Genomic DNA, 24,348 nt, shown 5'->3' on the forward strand with positions numbered 1-24,348 from the left:
ACATATCCCAAGGGCTTTAAGCGGTTTTTGTATGACATCATGGGAAAGCAGAAAACTTGATTAACATCCCAACCCACTTTAATTATCCAGATTAGTCTGTAATACAATGGGATCCTAAGGGAGAGTTCTTCATCTTTACCACAATCAGAAAAGATTTTTTTTTTAATCCTAATGACTTTTAAAAAATAAATAAATAAAAAACCTAAAGTGTATACTTAAGTTTATTTCCATGAGTATAGCGTTTAGTCAGGGCTCTACAGGGAGGACTTGGGGATTTGAACTGGAATTTCCCACCTAACTCAAAATGTTGTCACAGTGTTACTGGAACGTTTTGTCAGTGTAATAACATTGCCACTACGTGGCGGCAACATTGTGAGTACGTTTTGCGTTGGCTGGGTTTCGGGGAACTGGAGCGCGGGACGGCGAGGTGGCGAAGTGCTTCCTGGCGAAGGGGCGGGGGATAAAACGCGCGGTCTATTTATCGCCCGCGCCGCCTCTCAGAGGAGCCGCGCAGAGCTCCGGTGGAGGACGCTCTACTTTGCCGGGTATTTTTGGAGTGACCTGAAGGCTGATACACCCCCCCCCCCCCCCCGCCCCCCCGCCCCAGCCCCGCAAAGGAGGAGAGGATTGATAATTTGTGTCAGGAAGTGGAGCTCAGCGCAGCGCGTGCAGGAGTGAAGGTCACAGGTTTGGAGGCCCGTGCATCTCTCTGTACTCACTCAGACCCGGCCTTTATGATGCTGCTCTGTGCTTTACGGCCGTTGTGCTCATTCTGCTCACCGGTGGTGGACCACGGGCTGTGGGCTCCAGGAAAGGGTGTTTGGAGATCTGGCTCTATGTTCATCTAGGCAGACCTGAGATGGATTATGGGATGGAAGGGGTCACAGGTCATCAATTAGCCTGACTGTACCACCCCTATGTACCTGTAGACCGATCCTTAGCTGAGTTACTTCCGGAGGACTAGCACATTTATTAGGGTGCCTGGCATTTCAATGTCTGAAATGTGTTTCTCAAAGTTAATAGAAAATATTTGGTACCTGCCCTGTGTTTGGTGCACTTGACTATTGCAGGTGCTGATGATTTATGCACACACGGCATCAGTCCAGACCAGGTTAAAACTATTAATTGCAAAATATTATTTTAAAATAAACACCTGCCTTCTTTCACCAGTACTGAGATCAAAACTCTTTCCTATGATTGTATGCTTTTGTTAGTAACATTTAGTTGAATATTTTAACAGATCTGCAGCATTACCAGAATGTAACGAGTTAAAGCGTTCAAGTGTATATTTGATCCAGGTCTTATTAGCTGTCTTTTCCCTGCCGCGTCCCACTGTTATTAGTTACTGCTTCCTTTTTGCCACCACAGTGCTTTCAAAGAAGTGAAACTCACCACATTGCTTCTCTGTGGTATTGTCCACTGCATTAGGAAATGAGTCTGATACTTAAAACTGAGCAGTGATGCGTGACGAGAGAGAACCGCCTCCTCTTTTTCTTTCTCAACATTGTGTGCATGTGTGTGTGTGTGTGTGTGTGTTTGTATGCGTGTGCACATACGTGTGCGTGTGTGTGTGTGTGTGTTTGCATGCGTGTGCACATACGTGTGCATGTGTGTGTGTTTGTGTGCGTGTGCACATACGTATGCATGTGTGTGTGTGTGTTTGTATGCGTGTGCACATACGTGTTCATGTGTGTGTGTTTGTGTGCATGTCCTTTCGTATGAGCGAATGTCTGTTGGTGTCCTTGTGTGTGTCCATTTGTGTGTCTCTGGATGTGTGTGTGTGCACGTGTTCATCCATTTGTATGTGTGTCACTGTATGTGTGTTCATGTACGTGTGTGTGTGCGTGCGCGCGTGTGCGTGTGTGTGTGTGTGTGTGTGTGTGTGTGTGTGTGTGTACGTGTTCATCCATTTGTATGTGTCTCACTGTATGTGTGTTCATGTGCGTGCGTGTGCGCGTGCACGTGCATGTGTGTGTGTGTGTGTGTGTGTGTGCATGTGTCCCTGAGTGTATATGTGCATGCCTGTGTGTGCCTGTCGTCACTCACGTGTGTGTGTGTTTATCTTAGTGTGTTTCCCCGCAGCATGCTAATTTGTAAATTGGCTGGATCGTGCACTTCCTCTGGAGCTCCTTCCATGGTGCTTTTTATCTCCACCATTTGCTGCAACACCGTTTCGACCACTCAGGCGCTTCTGTAATGGTCCTAATGAAATAATCAATGCGAATATATGCTTATAATGTATTGTCCTTAGTTGAATATGCCATTTCCCACAAAACGGTCATGAAATGAGGATTCCAAATGGGTGTACAATCGTTTATTTTGTACATGTAATGCAGCTATGCGTAGGCACCGTGACACAGGGTTCAGCCGGGTTCAGTCCACAGAACTTTTACTCGTGTGATGATTTCCTCGCATTACCTCACAGGACTGACACCTACTGTCTCAGAACCAGCAGTGCACATCAGGAGATAATCTCGCAGTTATATTGGAAATGTTCCACGGTAACATTTCTTTTCAGTTGTGCCCTAGATACTCATTTGTGAGATTCACAGCTTCTACTTTTTTAATATCATTTATTATATGTAATGTTTAACGATGTTATTAATGATAAATAAGTATGGTATTTCAAATCCATGTAGGTGCCTTTTTATGAGCATATTTGGCTAATGGACCCAAAATCTCATTTTGAAAATGGTGGCCTATAGTGCATGACAGATTAATTAATAGTGTTTTGCTTTTTTATTGAATGAATTAATTGTTCGTTTAAATTGTGTGTGACCGTGAGCTAAGAATCTTTCACTGAATTCTGCTGGTGAGTGAATTGTTTTCACATTACCAGATGATTGACTGCAGTCAACCTGTCAATCATTCCCTCCATGACTGGCATATCTCCTTGCACACTCGGTCAAAAGACACTGCACTCTTTCCTCGTTTTAAAACCTTTTTTTCACAGAATGAAAAGTTGTATTACATCTCTGTGAAAGCGGCCGTCACTCGTTCTGGGTGTTCGATGAGTTCGGATTCGGATCCCTGCTGATGTTTCCATAGCGATGCCGAGGGGTGGCTGGTTCTCTGTAGAAGCGGGTCGTTCTGCGGCACTGTGAGTGGTTCCAGGTGTCCCGAACGAGGCCCTTCACAAAGGATTGTTTCTGTGGCGCGCTTCCTGACCGGAAGGCCGACCGCGCGGACCGACGCCAGTGTGCCCAACGCTGGCACCGCCGCTCTGTGACCATGGGCAGGACAGGAGGAAACGGGGAGAGAAGCTATCTGATGAATGGCGTATTATTCGAAGCCCTCTTATCAATTTGGGGCCTATTCACAGGCCTGTGGCCTTCATGAAAGGAGTCAGGCAGACCCTTAGCGCAAGGACGCCCTGGACAGGAAGGACCCCCGGGGTCTCGTGTCTGATCCCGCGTTCACCCCTGGCCCCAGAACAGGCCATTAGGACGTTGTTTTCCCTAAACAGAATGGCAGCCCTTATCTGGGCACTGCTCATATACGTGACCATGTTCAAGATTGAGGTTGCATTGTCTTCGGCTGGTTGGTTTTAATGTTGGTATATCTGAGTTAGTGGAAGTGGTTCTCTTTGTAGTTCACATCAAAGCTCTTACTGTGGACTTCTTTAATGGTTCCCCTTCAGTAGGGTAAAGTCCATTTCTGGTTTCCCTCTAATCTGGTTGTTTTCACCAACATGTATGTCCCTCCATATAAGAGCATCTGCTACGTAAGAATGTAAATGAGCACGACAGAGTTCATTTCAGCAGGTGTTCACGTCCCGATGACATTAACGTCATCATTCCTTTTAACGTCCACGACGTTGTTCCTTTTCACCTTTGCGCATTCTGCATTTTTTTCTTCACGTTCTCATCCACCACCAACCTGTCAGGCCTGAATGTATGCGTTTGGGAGGCCGGTGTCAAGCAGAATATCATCTAATGCGACTTCGCCAGCGGTGATGTCATCTATTTTCCGTGGCTGGCGTTAAGGCTGTCACATCTGCGTCGTTGGCTTAGCGCTCCTAAAACTGATGTATCGCTCCTTCCTCATTCCTATTCAGCTGCCGTTCGTGTAAAATAGATGGAGAATAATCTGTTACTCCTTCCTGGAAGGAATAAATGATACCTCTTTTTTTCCCCCAGGAATGTAGTTGTGATAGGTTGGCGCCCGGAATTCAGGTGCTTTTTGATCGATTTAGTTTTTCAATCAGATGGGTATTCGTCTGAAATTTGCGACGTGCGTGTAATTAGATCCTAATTATTGCCACCGCTTATAATGAAGTATGAAATCGGAGAAATGGGAACGGAATTATCGTATTTGCTGATTTAGCTGTGGCAAATTAATTTGACATATTGTATATGTTGTTAATATGAGCGCTGTGCACTTATATGGGCACAATAGAAATAATGGCAATACTTTATTACCCATGCCTTATAAGGCAAATGCATCAGTCTATATCATGGTTGTGTGAATTCACAGGTTTCCTGGCCAGGCTTGTTCATTTTTTATTTTCTCTCACTGCTGTAAACAGGGACATGTGGTAAGAGTTAAGGGCTCTCTTTTGTTAAAAGTTGTGTAAGTCGCTCTGGATAAGAGCATCTGCTAAATGCCTGTAATGTAATGTAATGTTACCTTTATCTCTTTTCTCGTTAATGCGAACCTGTGACTTTAAGAAAGCCAGTATTTTTCCTTCAGGGGACCACCAATCAGTGGCTGTCTTTCTCACACTTGCGAGGGCTCTGCTCTTTTTATGCAGGGCTCACGTGCGTTTGTTACGTCCTTTATTGACTATCCAGCCGCTGCTGCCAATCCAGGTCTGTTTTACAGTGCTCCAGTGGGTCTGTGACTGCTTTACTGAACCGAACGCCTGCGAATTCCCAGCAGATTGACCCGGTCATATATCGCACCTCCCCTTGGCTACTGCCAATAAGAACCTCTATGTGGATTTTAGTAATCCAATAAATAAATGGTTGTCTTTCTTTCTTCTTTTTAAATGATGGATCATTGCGTTGTAAATGACATGTGGGGTAATTTTTTGTAAGCGCGCTCAGATACTCAGATGCCGGAGATTCACCCCTTCCTCCACTTAGGTGCAATGCTCACGTGATAACTGCACGTGTACCCATGCTGTGAAGGGTTGCTTAGAAACGACATGCAGCCACACCAGGGTGAAGTGGATGCACTGAGACTCTGTGGAGAGGCGTTCTCTGTGTACGGTGGGCAGTTATTAAAGAGTAGAGGCATAGGGGCGGAAGAGGGGGAAGAGTGATGGGAAGGCTCTGCAGGATGTGTAGTCCTGGGGCTGTCTCTGTCAGACAGCTCATGTGACCTGATCACATGACGGCCAGCCATTGGTCTTGCACACAGAGGGGGCGGGCTTTGCACATGCTGTTCACTGAAAAAGTATCGGAACGAGTGATACAATTTTTATTCTCCGTACTCCAGAATAACCATTTTTGTTATTTTGGCTCTGTACTCACATTGGATTTGAAATAATATAATATGTGCTGGAGTACCGAGGCAAAACAACAAAAATGTTCTGTGTCCCACACTTTTGCATTTATGTGCACATACACAAAAGACTGGAGAGGCGTTTTGTATGTGTGTGTCTATGTGCATGTGAATGAGTTTATGTACGAGTCTACAGCATGTTTCTGTCAGTGCACGCCCTATGTGTTTGTTTATATCTGCTTGTTTATTTGTTTTCTGTGTGTGTGTGTGTGAGAAGCCAGGAGTGACCTTGGGAGAGGCGGAGCTGGGAAAGCACTGTCACGTGTGGCTGCATGTGCGCCCCCCCCCCCCCCCCATCCCACACTGGGGGCTGCTAATTGAATCAATAAGGGCTGGAGGGAGGCGCTGCAGATGACAGGTGGATTTAGGTGTGACTGAGGAGACGCGTAAATAATGGAGGCGGTAGCCACGGAGACGGGGGAGTGGCTGTGGCCGGCTCCGCTCGGCTCTCTCAATCCCTCACCGTGACTCACACAAATGAGAACTCGAGCTTTCCCCCGAACTGCTTGGTTCAGTCTGCCTGCTTCGCCGCGATAGTTAAGCGAAAATCTGCCCCTGTATGTATTAGTAATGGTAAAAATTCTGTTTTACACACAACCTGTGCTCCAGCTTCGGATTTGCATATGCAGAGATTAGTTCAGTCGTATTAAATCTCTTTCCTTTTTTTTGCCCTAGGGTAACGTAAGAGAATGGGGAGATGGTGCATTAATCTGTTTTCAGTCATGAAGTGGTGTAATTTTGCTTAAAGCATCGGTCTTCCAGGAGGCCTGCTTCACTGTAGTCAGCCAATAAAGCCAAAAAGCAAGCTAATTCTGGAACTCTGCAGTTTTAATTTTTTGAAGGCCGCACTGGGTTTGATTGAGAGCTTCGTAAGGGGGATGCTGAGTCATGCTCATCAGGCTCTTTCCGCCTCGGTTATGCTGTTGTTTTCTCCTATTTAACCTTGTCCAATGGCCAGTTAGAGTGGAGAGAGAGATTCGCCGATGCGTCCCCCTGAGGGGCTCGGAGCGAAGAGGGAGCCTTGGAATCGATACATCATACCTCCATTATCATCTACAGTACCTCATGAGCCCTCCGCTTTATATCAGCACTTTTTCCTGCTCCTCTTCCTCAGATTTATAGTCATCACTGATGCCAATAATAATGTGGAGGTAATATACTCGTTTTTATTGCTATGTATAATGTTAAAATATTTATTTTGAGTGTAATTAGTGCTGCGGGGCAGCATCAGCTCTCTGGCGCGGTACGGACGGGTTGGAAAAGTGAGCTTTCGTTTTGATATTAGCGGTGAAGTGCGTGTGTGCGTGCGTCGTATCGGGGAGGCCGTAATTACTGCTTGTGTCCCCACATGTGAGAGAAATGAGAGGAATGTGTGGCATTCGGACTAAGAGGGGGTCTGTGATGGAGTGCTTCAGGATTAGAGCCTCCTCACGCTACGCCTCCGCGCCGACAGTCAGCACCTCCTGCTGCTGCTGGTCGCCTTTCTGGGAGCTGCTTGTGCGCCCCTGCTCCTCCGGGGAGCGCTTTATTCCACGAAGGGCGAAACTGGATTTGGAAAGGTTATATCTGTTGTTATGAAAGGATAATATGAGCATAGGCTGTACATTTAACATATTTGCTGTAAATGGTCTGAATTTGGGTTCTGTGTCTGGCCCAGGCCCACATAATTAGCGTTAGCGTGCAGGAAATGGCCGACGTCCGTGTACCACTTCAGTGGCCCCCCCACCGCGGGCAGCGTTTGCATTTCACAGCGAGTAGCTCAGTGTTCCCTTAACGATTCTGAGAAGCAGTGTTTCAAGGTGTGTGTGTCTGTGTGTGTGTGTGTTCGTTCTGTAGGAATGGCCTTTGAACACTCTGCTTGTAGACTCAGAGCATGGCTCTGGTCTACACTGTGCTCTTAGAAGTATTGCAGAAATTTACCAGGACTGAATTCCTTGTAGATTGTTAAACATCTATTCTCTTCAGTCGGGGAAGTGTTATAGACCTCGGCTCATAACCCAGATGTGCCAGGTTGAAGTCCTGCAGTTGTACCAGGTCTTACACAGTTTCAATGGCCCAAGACCACAAAACAAAGAGACTGTTGCCTGTAAATGGTATAAATGACATGATGCACTTGTTCATTTTTCCTTAACAAGATATCTCAGAAAAAGAAACCGCTGACAGGTTTTTGCTTTTCTTTACTGTTCTGAGACATCTTTCAGACAGTGTCTAAAACATCCCTCTGGTTGTGCTACTTGGCTCCCTGTAAACGGAGTTTGATCTCTGCCTGAAGTAGGCTGAGCCTCCGAGATGAATAAAGTTCTCTGTGATCTGCGTCACTGCTGTCTGGGGCTCAGGATCAGCTGTGTTTCGTATTGTACGGTTGGCTGGCCCTGTCGTCCATGGTGCACATTTTTAGAGCTGGTGAGGAATCTGGTGGCTTTGAAGCATGCTGGCCCCCCGGTGCACATGGACAAGGTTCCCACGGGTCCATGACGACTGGAAAGTTCATGTTCAAATGCATTGTTTTGTTGTTTTTGAACATGGAAGATTCAAGGGATTGAAATTTCTTCAATTGTTTGAATTTTTTGTACGAATGTGCTTGATTTTCTGTTGGTCTATCCATTTTACAAAAACTCCCCCGGTATTTTCCGTAGATACACAGTCACATGCCCTGTATAATGAAAATCAAAACTGATGTGAATGCAGGGACTCAAGAGTTCTGCTTTCAAAGCATCTAACATCCTGTAAATACTAAACTAGTGACTATGTGAGGGAATAATTTAAATTTGAAAAGCTTAACCTCCTAAGCCCATCATACTGTAAATCCTTGCATATAGTGCAGGACACAGCATGGACAAAGCTTTTGAAAAGAGTCCCTTGGAAACCACTCCCCTGGGATCCATCAGACCACTCCTGTTCTCTGGAAGGCCATACTGATAAGCACTTAATCTTTGCTGTCTGACGTGCTGATACTGTGTTTTAGCAGCACTTAGGTTGTGTGTTGTTGTTTTGTGTGTGTGTGTTTGTGTGTGTGTGAGTGCGTATGTGCATGTGTGTATGCTACATGCACCCCTAGATTGCAGTGACCAAAGGCTGTTAGCACAGAAGAGAGTCTGTTAGCAGCACGTGTAACGTGTGAAAGCCACTGAGAGCCTGGCTGTGCTGAGTGCATAGGCACATCTGGGCCTGACATGGCACAGCAGGGCACAGCGGGCACAGCGGGCACCGGCCCTCCTGATGGCTGTGGGATGTACAGGAGCACGCGCCAGTCGTTACCGCCGAGCGGAGACTGGCCTCGGCTAGCCGGGGGACGGCCGATTCCGCAGGGGTGCGCTTTCCCAGCCCCTCAGCAGGGGGCGCCGCCCTTCTGTTTCAGTTCTGTGTTAATCGCTCGGAGGGTCGTGGCGAAGTCAACGCTTGTTCTGTGCATTTTTTCCGCCGTCCAGCTTTCAGAGCGGCTGATCATGCCGTGGTCGAGTGGCGCATGGGTTGGACGTCAGCTTGAGTGGCGTACGGGTTGGACGTCTTCGCCTGGTTCTTCTGCGCAAAATGAAGAGACGATAGTATGATTCGGTTTATTCTCCCCGCCATTTTTTTTTTCCTTTTTAGATTTCTTAGGCTGGAGATTATTGTATCGATCCCCTGGAGTGCTTGCGTTGGCAGTCGATATGAAGAGTCTACCCTTTTCTTCTTCTGTCTGTCCTGTTCAGAAACGGAGCGCTGAGAAGAACCGCTCCATCGATACCTTCGATGGAACATTAAAGGCAACAGAACTACTCATAAAATCTCTCATTTATAATGGATGCCGAATATCAAGTGCTGATGGTGCTTCTCTGTTTATCCTCTGCTGCCCTTTGCAGTCATGAGACCTGGGAGGGCCTGCTACAATGTGTGCTCTCATGAAGCTTTGTCATTAAAATCACGTGCAAATGGGATGCATTTGCAAATTCATTTCGGAGTTATACTTCTTGGTAGCCTAAGTGAGATCATCACTAATAGTCCTGTACAAGCTCCTGATTCTGTCACCATCCCTTAGAATACCTGACTCCTCCCCCTATTTGAAGTGACAGAGATCCAGCCAATCATTCATTTGTATATGTAACATGGCTGGCGGTTGCAGCCTGATGTCTGCATGGTGTGCTTCAAGCTCACAGTGGTTGCTGTGCTGCCCACAGTTTTCAGAGGTGGGGTTCACAATAATGACATCATTTACATGGGCCAGGCCAGTGGGTAAGGCTCCCTGGCCTTCAGCTTGGCTCTGCATCAGCAACCTACTTACCTTCATTTTCCCACCTGCTTCTCAATTTGCATACTTGTTTCGGCCAATTTGCAAATAATTGTCAATTTAAAAAACCGACATGAAAATACATCAGGCCAATTCTTCTCTTCCTTGTATTGGCAGGAACATAAATGGGCTTTATTAATTTGCGAATGAAGGTGCAAATTCATAGGTTAAGAACCACTGGTGTAGAGCCTTCCTGTTAACAGCGTTTTGACTAGCTTTGTGTCCATGTTTTATGCGCATTTTGCTCTAAGAAACTGATTCTGGATCAGAATTCACATTCTCATCAAAATTGTTTGGGTTTGGATTGTGGTTGTGATTGCTGATCCTAGGGCAACGTTAATTTTTTGTGATGATGAAGACACTGCTCAGTTGCTTCATTGATGGTCTGGTAATATAGCCCTCTCTATAGTTAATAGGGGACTTAACATTTAGGGAACATCAGTGAGCTTGGATTTTGAATGGTAAGCATAGGTCAGTTTAGGAGCCCTTTGTCAGGTTTGAAATCCCAGGTGAAGCATTTGCTGTTAGACCATGTTAACGGGAGGCCATGTGTTCAAATACTGAAACAGAATACTGATCTCCTTTACATTATGGGCAGTCACTGAGTGGTGATGGCACTATTGTATTGATGTGGCACAATGTGAGGCTGTCTAATATGCTGCTTCGGTAATGATCTTCTAATTGGTAGGACTCTGTTATGTTATGCCCTGCTCTGACAGCTCCTCTGTCTAATGTAATCTAAACTGCGGCTTTGTAATTGCCCGTATCCCCGTGTTAAGTTATGCTAAATTATTCTCTGATTTGCGTAATAATGGCGGACGCGGTTACACTGTCATGCGCGCCCTCTCTCGCCGGAGAGCCGCCCGTGGGACCGCAAATCATCTATTACAGATTGTGTTTGCTGTAAGCTCACGGGCTACAGCCGGGGAATTAATGCGTCCCCTTGTAGCTGCCTCGACCTTCTGTCACGGGCCGAGCTCGGTCGCCGCCGGCGATGAAGACGCGCGCTCTCAGCCCGCCCGTTACCGTCGGCTCGCTGACGGTGCCTTCGTCGTCTCCCGGGAAAGGGAACCGGGAGAACGCACTTCGGCGAAGAGCGTACGTCTTGACCACGCGGTTCAGAACAGGACACTTCTGAAGGATCTGCCATTTCGATTGATTCACAAAGAAGGCATTGGTGGTATGGAATGCTGGGACACTAGCAGCTTGGTGCTACTGTAGGGGAGCATTCAGTGTGAATGAAAAAGCCTGGCTGGTCTCTTTTTATTCACTGCTGGCTGTAGGGTAAATGCATGTGAACCATAACAAGGTAGGGTTGCAGTCAAAAAAGAGTGCAACTCAGAATCACCAGCGCACTACCAATAGGTCACAGTGAATGGCCCTGCTGTTGACCAAATGAATACCTGGCTTCCAACCCATTTTGAAAAATGATCTTTGCCTCTTTGCTTGAATGCACATGCACCTTGTGCCCCAGTAACCCTCACGTGCTGGAAATCGCATTAGATGATAAACGGCCCAGTGATTGGGCCTAACCGGAAAACCAACATTACAGTACGGGCAGCATCCTGGGCTGCTGGCTGGTTACCGTAAACGGTCGCCAGGGCTTTGGATTTTCCCCTATAGAGGTTACCCCTCTGGCATCGGCCTTCTGCAGAGAGTGTCCCAGCTAATGCTTCTCGTCTGCTGACAGACGGAAGATCATTTTTCCACCGTCTTCACCTTTAAAGGCCTATACCTGCGGTCTTCGAAGGTGGCGATTGTTTAGATTCTTTATGCTTTGTAGACATTGGCTTACTGCATTTCACTTCTTTCAAGCTGCAGCAGATGATGCTCGACGCCAATTCTTAGAAGCATGGAACAGCATGGAATTCATTTCCAGATCCCATTGCGTTTATTCACGGTTCAGAGCATATTAAAACATTTGGAGATCTGTCTGCTGGTGCTTTTGAAGAAGGGGGTAGCCTGTCTCAATACACTTGAAAGAGAAACCCTTTCAAAGCGAGCCCTGCTCCTAAAAAGAAATGTGTGTAATATTTTTAAATGGTTGCAAGAGAGCAATTGAGATAAATGCAGCGTCTTACGCCACACGCTCTCTGTTTTTCGCCCTGGTCTCCAGTGTTGTTCAGGTGCGGTAGCAGAAGACTGATGGCTCTCTGCTCTCTTTCCCTCTCCCCGCAGGTGTAGACGTCAGTGAGATGGTGGCCCTGTCGCTGAAGATATGCGTGCGCCAGTGCAACGTGGTGAAGACCATGCAGTTCGAACCCTCGACTGCGGTCTACGATGCCTGCCGGATCATCAGAGAGAGGGTACCAGAGGCACAGACTGGACAGGGTGAGTGAGTGAGTGAGTGTGCAAGTGAGTGTGCGAGTGTGCGAATGTGTGAGTGAGTGAATGTGCGAGTTTTCAAGTGTGCGAGTGAGTGTACTAGTGTGTGAGTGAGTGAGCGATTAGGGAGACAGTTTAACCAAAAGAAAAGGACAACATGAGCTTGGGAGGGAGGGAGGGAGGGAGGGAAGAGATGGAGAGCAAAGATGAGTGAGGGAGATGGGGAGAAAGAGCAAGGGAAACCCAGAGGAAGAACAGGAAATATAATAGAAGAGTCAGAGCAGGTAAAAAAATGAAAATGTGAGGGGGACAGAGAAAAAAAGAAAGAGATACCCCTCCCCCCACGATCTCAAAACCTGAAACTGGGGTTAGTTAGAAAGATGGGCCCTCATTATTTAATTTTTTTGCTTCAGTGAGGCGCAGACCACAGCGTTTGAAATCCATTTTCGCAGAGACGAAGGCCAGCTGTTATTTGTTACGAGCTGATTGCCTTCATCCCCCTTCATCCTCAGCAGTCACACGCCTCAGAATCTTTATACTCTGAAGTATATTTGCATTTTATTTTTATACGACCACATTGAAAACTCAGCGTGCTGGCTGAATAGACGCTGGTCTGTGCACGGTTCCGCACCAGGCTGTCCCTTCATCGCTGTCAGTCAGTTTCTTATCTCCCTGACTCTTTTCTCTCAAATCCCCTGCCTTAAGTCCACGGCGAGGGGAGAAATGTACTGGGTTCCCGAGGCCCAGCGGTGGCTGGAGCTCTGTCACAGAGCGCGTGCGAGCTGCTGAATAATGCCTCACGCTGGCGGGGCAGAGAACAGATCTGCATCGCGCTCGCCACCACGCTCCTCTCTGACCGAAGTCTGCAGAATGCACTGAAGTCAAAGAGCTGACACTCCCTGATTTGTTAAACTCTTCCACTTTCTGATGCATTGTTTTCTCCATGCAGAGGTTGTCATTCAGACCGTCGTGGGTCCTACTTGTCCCACATTAGATCAGACTTTAACCCATCGCACGCATCAGATTTACGACTGTAGTTTGTAGAAAGGAAGCGATGGCTGTTTCACTGGACAGACAGGAAGTGGACATGACGAATGGATGTTAGGATACAAAAGGTCTCTTCTCTTGCAGGAATGAATGGCATGTCTTGTATTTGAAAGATTCATTTTCCTTATTTTTTCTGTGAATGAATAAGTGTATCTGTTAATAATGGCATGCTGTATTCATGCATTTATGATAGAAAGAATAAGATGTTACTGTAAGAATAAAAATGATGTTGTGACCGACTTGAGACCAAGTTGTGCAAGAAGGAGTGTGTGGCTGTTTACATTATTGATGCCACTGACAATTCTGGAAGACTCTTTTGGAACTTTTTATCGGTAAGATTAATGTGAGACATCTGTTTAGCACGGTCACCATTTGTGTTTGTGTTCCTGAGTTGGTTACCTCATAAGATAAAGTAAATTAAAAAACAAAAAAACATTTCATCCTGCTGCAGCCTCTGACTATGGCCTCTTCCTTTCGGATGACGACCCCAGGAAAGGAATCTGGTTGGAGTCGGGAAGAACCCTGGATTACTACATGCTCCGGAACGGGGTAAAAAAATCACAGTCCGGTTCCGTGACCACCCGCACGACCGTGGGCCCTCCTCTCTGGCTGTAGCCATGGCGACAGCCGCGCACATGACACGGATCCCTTCGGGCCGAATGCTCGTCATATTAGCACGTCCCATAATTCCTTGCTTTCCTGTCATTGAAAGTCAGCCTGATGTGATGACTGATGCCACTCGCAGGTCAGGTCCAGGCAGGCTGCGTGCTCCGTAGTGATGTTCAGAAGGAATGTTTCCAGTGGGCAGAAATGTTAGCGCATAATGCTAAGTTACCCACAATGCCATGTGCACAAAGAGACTGACATGTAGCAAATGACGAGAGAGATCTAATGAGGCATTGATGCTGGAAAATACCTCTTTGGGCGTACTTCAGTGTGTTTGTACTTCCTGTAAGCGAGCATGTGTGTGTGGGTGTGCATGTGCATGTATGTTTGGCTCTGCATGTCATACGCAATCAAAGTTAACCGCTCCTTTACCCCTCCTCCCTCCCTCCCCCCCCACCCTCTTCTCTCAGGACATTCTCGAGTACAAGAAGAAGCAGAGACCGCAGCGCATCAGAATGCTGGACGGCGCCATTAAGACCATCATGGTGGACGACTCCAAAACCGTGGGCGAGCTGCTGGTCACCATATGCAGTAGAATAGGTGCGTGTGAACCCCCCACCTCTGTGTTCAGGTTTCACTGTCGATTTCTGCTTAAAAAAAAGCTAAAAAACACAACGGCTCTAAATAAATCCGCCATTTTCCTCAGCTCTGAATTATTCATGCTTCTCCTTTTAAGTCTTGTTTAATGATTTTATTCAGGGACTGCGCAGTCGAAACTGTTCCTCCTGAGTCGATGTTTAAATCACAGTGTGTCTCCCCCCTCCCCGAAAAACAACAAAGGGTTTTTAAAAGCTAATAATGATCGAGAACGGTATAAAATAGACGATCTTAAGCGGTAAAAATGGGAGGTTCTTCTGCGCTGAGGGCTCATGCGGCGCGAATCCTCGAGCGGCTGCCTTTTCCCGCTGTCGCCACGGTGATGCGGGAGCGATACATCTCAATTACGGCGGACGGAAGCCCGAGTGAAACTGAGCGAGGGCGCAGGACGGGTACCTGGCAGATCTCCGCCAGGCGGGCCGACGGGCCGACGCAGGGCTTCCAGACTCCTGCCCGCTCTCTCTCCCCTTCAGTTGAATTCCTGTTTCCTCTTATTGGCTCCTGGGAGCTGGAGGGATGGGGCTACGTGGCCCTGACGGCTGTTCTGAGATCAGCTCTTCCTCCCTCACCATTCAGGGACTGATAAGGCACAGAGCCAACTGTTCTGAGGTCAGCTCTCATCCTGCTCCCTCCCCGTTCAGGGACTGATAAGGCACAGAGCCAACTGTTCTCAGATCAGCCCTCCTCCTCCCCCTCCCTGTTCAGCGACAGATAAGGCGTAGAGCCAACTGTTCTGAGGTCAGCTCTCATCCTCCCCCTTCCCATTCAGGAATCACCAACTATGAGGAGTACTCGCTGATCCAGGAGCAGGTGGAGGACAGGCGGGAGGAAGGCTCGGGGACATTGAGGAAGGACAGGTCCCTGCTGAGAGACGAGAGGAAGATGGAGAAGCTGAAGGCCAAGCTGCACACGGATGACGATCGTGAGTTCCCGTCTGCCTCGCCCTGTGCTCCACGGTATTATCCTGCTGTTACACCTCCGTGCCACTAGAGGGCATGAAAAAGTGGTACGCTGTAGCATCTGTGGCTGCAGTATGGTATAAAATAGTGGCATCAGGGCTGTGAGGAAATAACTGCATAGTAACGGGCACCCAGGCCCCCTCTCCAGCAAAGGATATCGCAGCCCCTCTTTGAGTCAAAGTAAGGGGGGGGGGTGGGAGTGGACAAATCACGGTTGTCTCGGTGGTTGGTCATCTAGGGAGTGAGTTTTCGATCGTCTCAGTAGTATTCATCTCTAAGGCCTTGAACCCTCAGAGCCCTCACCTCGAGGCCATCTCTCCTGCCTTGAAACCCCTTTGATAGATAAACCAAAAAAAAATGTAATGTAATTTTTCACCCCTGGAGCACGAAGCAGAAGTAATAGTCATAGGCCCTTTGACAGCGTGAAATATTTACCGGTCGCACCCCGGAGGCGACGTCCAAGGTGAGCCGTCCGTTTGTTTTTCCGGCCTGACCTGGAGACGCATTGTTTCCTGTTGTGTAAGCGCGCAGATGTTTGTCAGAAGCTCGCTGATCTCCGTTGCCATGGATTTTAAGGGAAGGTTGATTGGCCGGAGAGGACCTCTGGTGAGAGGGAACTTTCGCTTCTTGCTTTCCCTCAGTGGAGCTGTGAAGCAGTGCTGCCACCAACTGACCCCGACATCGGCATCAGTTTTGCCACGGTATCACAATGAACGGGAGTGTGGCAGCGAAGCATTTAGCACTGGAATCAGAAGTTGACCAGACAACGCCATTTGAATCAGTTGACCTCAAATATTACACACCTTGGAAATTGTCCAGCCGGATTTTTGTTCTTATACACGTGTTTTTTCATCAGCTGGTTTGCACGTCACATATGTAAAACAGCATTGTCTGCTTATCTGCTTCTGAAAGTTCTTGCAAAGCGCGATTTGGTGTTCAGTGGGCTTTTAGGAGGTCGTGGCACGTAACCTGCCCCCCTGAGTTTATTTGCACGTCAATTTAATAAAGAGCCAAAACTCATTTCCCTAATGATTCGGGCGGGGGCGGCCCCCCCTTTGTCAGCCGCTTGTGTTCTCCACCAGGGTTAATTATGTAAGGACACACGACAGGAAATTTTAATTAGTTGAGTCAAGAGGAGTTCATGAGTATCAAACTGATTCCCAGTGGTGTAATGCTGTTAACCTTATTATCTACAGCCTAGGGACTAAGGGGAGCAATAACCTTCAAAGCATTATCGCTAAACGGATTCATTTCGACTCCTTAATCTGCATAAATTCTGTATCAACTGCCAATACTTAAAAACTATTCACCATATTCGGCAAAAAAAAAGGATGGCACAAGGCACAAAAATATTTCAGGTGCCGTAAATGATGTTTTCACACGGACTGAATTTGTACCATTTGTTTGTCAGCTTTCCCGTTGGTAGCTTTGAGTTCATGGTTTGAGGTTGCAGGCCGTAATTCGGAGGCATGGCAGTCGAATGAGTGAGCATTTCAGAGGTGTTGTACAGCCCTGGTCGAGAGGTCCAAACTTCTGCGTGTAAAGGGGACACGTTTTTCCCTGCAGAGAAGCAGGTTTCCTCTGGGCCTGTAGAAATGGCCACTGTGGACTCCTTCCTGTGGGGTAGCCCACCTTTGATCAGAATGTGTGTGCTGTCTCAGTTCTTTCTCTCAAATTCAATTCAATATATGTAATTTTTCTCCCTCTACTTTTCTCTGTCTCCCTCTATTTTTCTTTCTCCCTCTAATATTCTCTTTCTCTGCTTATCTCTCTCTCCGTCTCTGTCTCTCAGTGAACTGGCTGGACCACAGTCGGACATTTCGGGAGCAGGGCGTGGAGGAGAGCGAGACGCTGCTGCTCAGGCGTAAGTTCTTCTACTCGGATCAGAATGTGGACTCCAGGGACCCCGTCCAGCTCAACCTTCTGTATGTGCAGGTCAGCAGGTTCCCTTCATACAGCTCGCTATATTCACCTTTACACACAGCACATCACCTGGACCTCTAATATTTACCTTTATACACAACACAGCACCTGAACCTCTAATATTCACCTTTACACACAGCACATCACCTGGACCTCTAATATTTACCTTTATACATAACACAGCACCTGAACCTCTAATATTTACCATTAAACACAACACAGCACCTGAACCTCTAATATTTACCATTATACACAACACAGCACCTGAACCTCTAATATTTACCTTTATACACAACACAGCACCTGAACCTCTAATATTTACCATTAAACACAACACAGCACCTGAACCTCTAATATTTACCTTTATACACAACATAGCACCTGGACCTCTAATATTTACCATTAAACACAACACAGCACCTGAACCTATGTGATATTTTCTTTTATATGTGCAAGACAGCTAGCCTTTCTTACCCGTTTTATGGACCTGCACGGGAAGAGTTGTGCAAATGCACCATTGTTCTCCTAAAGGACTTGTGCTGTCTATGAAGAAGTACTTGAGTAATCAGGACTCTGGGCATTGTGTCTGCAGCATAATGAAAATGGAGAACGGGTGCATGTTTAGTGGCGAGGAGCGATTAATCACACCTGACGCAGCGTGCGGCTGTGTGGGGGTCTGAGTCTCTGGATGAGTGTGAGGTTTGGGCGCTGAGAGATCTGTCTTTAAGCTGCCATAACCCCGCCCACTGCCGCTCCCTCATTGGCCGCTGCGCCCTGAAGTCAGAGCTTTCACCTCATTTGGCTCCGCGTTTTCCTGCTCTGCTGATCTCGCTTTATCACTGTGGTCATTAGAGTAGGGCTAAGAGTGCCAGCAGAACTGTGTGTGTGTGTGTGTGTGTGTGTGTGTGTGTGTGTGTGTGTGTGTGTGTGTGTGTGTGTGTGTGTGTGGTGTGTGTGGTGTGCGTGGTGTGTGTGTGTGTGTGTGTGTGTGTGTGTGTGTGTGTGTGTGTGGCGTGTGTGTGTGGCGTGTGTGTGTGTGTGTGTGTGTGTGTGTGTGTGTGTGTGTGTGTGGTGCGTGTGTTGTGTGTGTGTGGTGTGTGTGTGTTGTGTGTGTGTCGTGTGTGTGTGTGTGTGTGTGTTGTGTGTGTTTGTGTGTGTGTGTGTGTGTGTGCGTGTGTGCGTGTGTGTGCTGTGCGTGTGTGTGTGTGTGTGTGTGTGTGTCTGTGCGCGTGTGTGTGTGCTGTGAGTGTAAGTGGATTTGATGTCTTTTTGTGAGCTGCTGAGAGAGAGGCTCTATTAGAATAACAGGGGACGTATTTTGTGCCTTGACAACTCATAGAAAACAGGCCGAATAGGCTTCATCACTCACTCATCGATCATTACTCATCAGTATTCCATTTCTTCCCAATATTATTGTCAATATCACAGAACAAAATGATGGCCTGTTGCATAGCTCTGTTATTGATTTGTGTGTATGTGTGTGTGTGCGCTGAGGGCGGTTGATGTTGCCCTGACACTTACGTGCGTTTGTTTAATTTTCTGACCTGTCTGATGCACGCAGTAGAAGCACGGGATTATTTATGGAGCGGTTTGCGCAGGTCTCCAGCGTTGCTACAGGTGTCTTGCCTGGAAGCACGGTCTCTTCATCTCCACCGCAGAGGACAGCCCTGTCAGATGTGCTGTCTAATTGCGCGGAGATTAATATCTCCCCCTGGGAAAGGCCAACTGTCTCTAAGTGCAGGAGAAGGGATGACATCATGTCCAAATGCGCGAAACGCTCTCCATCAGGGGGCCCTCCAAGAGTCATTAGCAGCCTGTCTTCCCCTCTAATACCCCCCCTCTCCCCCCTCGCCCCTCCCGCCTCCTCCTCCTCCCCATCCAAGGACACATGCTGTTTCAATTCAGAGCCTGCGCTCTCTTTTTAGTGCCTAGCCAAGGTGAGCGAGCCCGCGTTCTATTTAAAGTTACCTCATCGCCAAAAGCCCAGCGCTGCGTTAACGCTTTAGTGCCGCGCAGGTGTGGAATCAAGCGCTGCGCAGGTGTGGAATTAACCCTGTAGGCGGCGCTGTTATAATGCGTCACCAAGGTACATGCAAAAGAAATGCATATTATCCCGTTTCCTCATTGTATTGTGTGGCAGGAGTTTGCATTGTATATGCTTCAAAATCATCGAAGCCCCCCCTCTCCCTCAGGCGCGGGACGACATCCTGAACGGATCCCACCCCGTGTCTTTCGACAAGGCCTGCGAGTTTGGCGGGATCCAGGCCCAGATCCAGTTCGGACCGCACGTGGAGCACAAACACAAGCCGGGCTTCCTGGAGTAAGTGGGTCTTCGTTGTACCAGAGCGGCTGCCCGGGCACATGACATCCTGGCTGAGCCTCAAATGGTCCACTAGTCCCCTGTACTGTTGACTAACAAGGGTGTCAGCCATTTTCTGGAAATCGGCTGACACCCCCATTAGTCCAGTATACAGGGAACTAGTGGACCATTTGAGACTCAGCCCCTGTGTTTTGCAGTAACAGAAGCGAAAGGAAATTCCTGGCTACGAGATGGAACAAATTGCTCAGCAGCTAGAAAAATATATTCAACAGTTAGAATGTGGTTCCAAGCCTGAGATTCATCATGTGAAATGTCAGTTACAGAGCAGAATTATTTATCCGTAAATGTTTGGTTGAATTATTTAAAATTCCAGAAATGATTACCACTGTCAGTTGAGAGTGATTTTTTTTTCTTCCCAATAACATAAAATTGAATGTGTTTTTTCTTTGCGAATGCGAATGCATAATGTTTCATTGCATAATGTTGCTTTGTTTTTCCAGCCTGAAGGAATTTCTGCCCAAAGAGTACATTAAACAGAGGGGGTCTGAAAAAAAGATCTTTCAGGTACAGCTTATCTCGTATATTTTTAGACCGCAGAGTTAAGTTCGAGTTCAATATTGCCGAGCCTCCCCCTGCTTGTGACTCATTGGGGGATGTGTGTTTTTGCGTACAGTAGAGTGCATTGTTTTAGCGCTCTGACGATCCCTGTCCCTTCGAGCTTCGTGTTTTATCCTCGACCGCAGGACAGGGTTCCCACGGGTTCGTGAAACACTTGAAATGTCTTTACATGAATATGGAAAGTTCAAGGTTGTGTAAGCGCTTCGGGTTTTGCTCAGTGCTTGAATGTGCTTTCTGTTGAGTGCATTTTATAAAACCCCTTCATTCTTTGGAGCTACTCATATCTACAGTTCAAGATGGTGTAAATTCGGTGACACTGGGGATGAGTTTATAAAAGCAGGCAGAATAAAATGGTTATTCTGGGATAGAATTTTCCATTAAAAACTGTTTTACCCTTTTAGAGAAATGGTAGTCAGTTGTAGGGTCAGTCACTTGAATAAGGTCTTTGAAAATTATGAAAAGGTTCCTTGGGGTTTATTGAATCTTGCATTAGAAGTGCACAGTATTTGGAGAAAATCAGGTAACGTGATACTAATTACAAATTCCGTGACAATATCTATTTAGTATCTTAATCTGTTGGAGTACTTAAAACATGCTATGTAATCTGATTACTTTTGATTTACTTAAAATTTAATTAGCTAAGTAAATGTTAGAATTATTTAATTATTTTTTTTAGCAATATACATTAGTTTGTGTTTCTATCAAGACTTTGGTTTCATACATTTTCTTTAAATGTGCAGATACAAACATACACCCACTTCCTGCTCATCCTCTTGTATGTACATGTGGTTTGTGTAGTTGCGTGTGTGTGTGTGTGAGATTGATGTCTGTGGTGTTAGTGTGTGTGTATGCATTGTGCTTTTGTGTGTTTGCATGTGTTTGTACAGGTTGTGTGTGTATGTGTGTACATGTGTGCGTGCATTGCATTGTAAAGCAATCCAAAATGTTATCTTCAGAAAAATCACTGCAATCAGATTGTGCACATTTTACAAAATCTCATGTGCTGATTGCAGGTACTTCGTTTTTTGTAATCTGATTGCGTAATGCAGATTACATGTAATCCATTGCTACCCCTGAGCGGGCCGGACTCGGAGTGTGTGTTTCTGTAATCTGCAGGAACACAAGAGCTGCGGGGAGATGAGCGAGATCGAGGCCAAAGTGAAGTACGTGAAGCTGGCCAGGTCCCTGCGCACGTACGGCGTGTCCTTCTTCCTGGTGAAGGTAAGCGGTGAGCCGCCGGAGAAGGGCCGAGGGAGGCGCGGCAGAATGTACGCCTCAGCGCCCGGGCGATCAGCGAGCGCGCGCGGCGTCGTCGTCAAACGCGTCGTGAAGAAAGGACGCGGTTCGGCTTTCCGCCGCAAGCCAGAATTGATGAGACGTTTTAGTGCCGCGTGCCGCTGCACCTTCCGCCGCTGCTGCAACAAGTGGAGACGCTAACGGGTTAGCCGCTCAGCGCCGTTCCTTTATTCGTTTATTTTTGCCGTTTGATGTGGACCCACTGTATATCAAATTTCCTAATGGCCTCCATAAGCAGCCCGCAGATATTACAATTTCTGCTTCTTATAGGATGGGTCTGGAGACACGGCAAGGAAAGCTTCTCAAAAGAGCTAAACTCCACCTGAGCGGTGAATTTAAGACCGCCAGATGTCCCAGATGTCTTCTTCTGGCGTGTGCGGCAGGGCTGAGAAACGTGCATACCTGAGTCCTTAGATTTAGGTCTTTTTTTTTCCCCCTGACCACATTATCTATTATCTCGCTGATTAAAACGCCGATGAAGTGTTTAATTAATTACAGCCGAGCGTGCAGCAGTTCATATCCCAATTGCTTCTCCTCGGCTGGTTCACCCGGTGAGGAAATGAACTTGATTCATGACGGTGAACTTGATGAATGGAGATTTCATCGGAAGGCTCTGAGTAATGAATCGGACATGTTTCAGGCCCCGCGCGATGAGCTTTGTGCGGCAAGCGCGCTGTTATGTTCCTTCTCTGCTGTTTAAACTCTGGGCCATTTAACGGTTTGCTGAAGTTACTTCAGAACGTTATAAAAAGCGTGTAAGGCAGGCCCTTGTATTTAATGCCTGCTGAAAACAGTGATTGATGGCGAGCCGAGCGTATTAAAGATAAATTTGATGGAAAGAGCTGGTCTCATTAGCCTGGCATTTATGCTTGAACAGTAACGAGCGCTGCTCAAATATTTATTCTTTGCTCAGATGAGAAGCCACTCTTTCGCCGAAACACTGATAATCACAGACAGCTTGGTGGACCAAGAGATTAGAAGTTTGTTTTGTTGTTTTCTGATCCCAGTGGATGGGAGGGGGTGTATTTTATCTAAATCTGGAATATGAAATACTTCTATTTTTAAAGTATTTTTAACCGGGCACCCCCCTCCCCTTCCCTCCCCCCCACCAATGTCTGTACCCCACCTTGCATCTCACCACCTCCCCACTCTCTGAGGTCTCCCTTGAGATAGCCAGCTGTTAGGATGAGGGAGTTAGAGGTTTTGCATGGGAGGAATGCTGCAGACATGTTAAGTGAGTATTGGTATCTAAGATGCAGAGATACATCCGCTGAAGTACGTTTTGCTTTTCTGCTGTGATTGATAGATTATTTTGTGGCTGTAAGAAAAAAAACAACCAAGCTTTTAAGAGCAGGTTTTTCCCATATTAAAAATGAGCAGTTTCCTCATGAATCACATAAATGTGTTATGCTGCATTTTTTATTTTTCAGGAAAAAATGAAAAGCAAGAATAAGCTCGTCCCGCGGTTGCTGGGCATTACCAAAGAGTCCGTCATGCGCGTGGACGAGAAGACCAAAGATGTGGTCCAGGAGTGGCCGCTCACCACCGTGAAGAGATGGGCCGCCTCCCCCAAGAGCTTCACCCTGGTAGGGTCCGCCTACACACCTCCGCCCTCCTCACCCACCCATACGAACATACAGCAGAAGCAGGCATGGACTGAATCTCTGTCCGGTGGCTGCACCCCCCATTCTCAGTACAGGGACATTCCCTGCCATTTAGTCAGGGAGTCCACACTATAGGCTGCAGTAGAGAGCAGGGAAGTCGCGGGAGAAACGCATCGCTCGCTGGTTGTTTTACTTCCTTACTCTGTTATTTTATGGTAATTTCAGCAAATGGCCTGACTCTACATAAATACCAGAGTAACGAGGAACACCTGAGTAAATTATTTTGTGCCACGTTTTTACTTTGTTAGCTACTCCTCTCATCTCCTGTGAGTTTTCTTTGAGCCCTCTTTATTGATAGAGTGCTCATTAGCGGTGTCTCCCAACGCCAGTGTGATTCTTTATGCAGTCATTGTTAGCTAACGAGCATAAGAAATTCTTGCCGATAAGAGCAGTAGCTTCATTCCGAATTATGTATTCGGCCTTTTTTTCAATGAACCCGGCTTTGAAGTTCAGATTTTGGTATTTTTTGCACTCTGTAGCCTCTTTTATATTTTATCTGAACTTCTCTGTGAAGTCTGTCTTTTGAAGAACACAAAAGTTGTAACGGAAATGTAATATATATTTTTTTTCCTCCCAAAACTAATGAGTAGAGAGGGTGCCATCTTGTTATCTTCTAAAAAAAAAATATTTATCTCTACATTTAACAAACCAGCAAACACAGGGATCATTTTCAGAGCTCTATGTCTGGTCTGTGTCTTGCCTATAGCATACAGTTCTTTCCAGCACAGAACTCCTGCTAATCCTACCTTGGCTGTATGTACTGAGGGTTTGAGAAGCCTTGCGTAGTTTGGCTCTCATCTCCAGTCATGCAGTGACGCCTCGGCCTCTCTGTCTGCACAGCAAGACCAGAGACCCCGCTGCCTCTCCTCACCGAGCTAAAGACCGAGGTGTCCGGCTCGGGCAGCCAATCACACTCCTGCACACGCTCAGTGGGCCTCCGTCTCTCTCTTTAGCAGCGCCGCGGGTCTCGGCTGCACCGGCAGAGCGCTCGCGGCCGTGGAGAGAGAGAGAGAGAGAGAGAGAGAGAGAGAGAGAGCGTAATGGGTCTTGATCTTTGGTGTGTGAGTGGGGCTATTTAGCAATTCCCCCGGCACCCGCTCGTTCACAGACGACCCTCTTAGCCGACGCCCAGCGTGGCGACTACAAAGGCCTGGCTCT

The 24,348-nt window shown here is 47.1% G+C and overlaps 1 protein-coding gene across 1 annotated transcript in view; it reads left to right on the forward strand.

Annotated features, from left to right (window-relative positions):
• LOC135242735 (talin-2-like) overlaps positions 1-24,348 on the forward strand; it is a 127,130-nt gene that overhangs the window by 47,049 nt on the left and 55,733 nt on the right. Inside the window, 9 exon segments of the mRNA XM_064313963.1 lie at positions 11,954-12,106; positions 13,599-13,696; positions 14,224-14,353; positions 15,180-15,332; positions 17,162-17,304; positions 19,485-19,612; positions 20,113-20,176; positions 21,347-21,451; positions 22,957-23,112. Of these exon segments, the coding sequence (XP_064170033.1) occupies positions 11,971-12,106; positions 13,599-13,696; positions 14,224-14,353; positions 15,180-15,332; positions 17,162-17,304; positions 19,485-19,612; positions 20,113-20,176; positions 21,347-21,451; positions 22,957-23,112 (1,113 nt within the window). The 5' untranslated portion in view covers positions 11,954-11,970.

The sequence above is a fragment of the Anguilla rostrata genome, chromosome 16, assembly GCF_018555375.3.
Source record: "Anguilla rostrata isolate EN2019 chromosome 16, ASM1855537v3, whole genome shotgun sequence".
NCBI classification, from domain to species: Eukaryota; Metazoa; Chordata; class Actinopteri; order Anguilliformes; family Anguillidae; genus Anguilla; species Anguilla rostrata.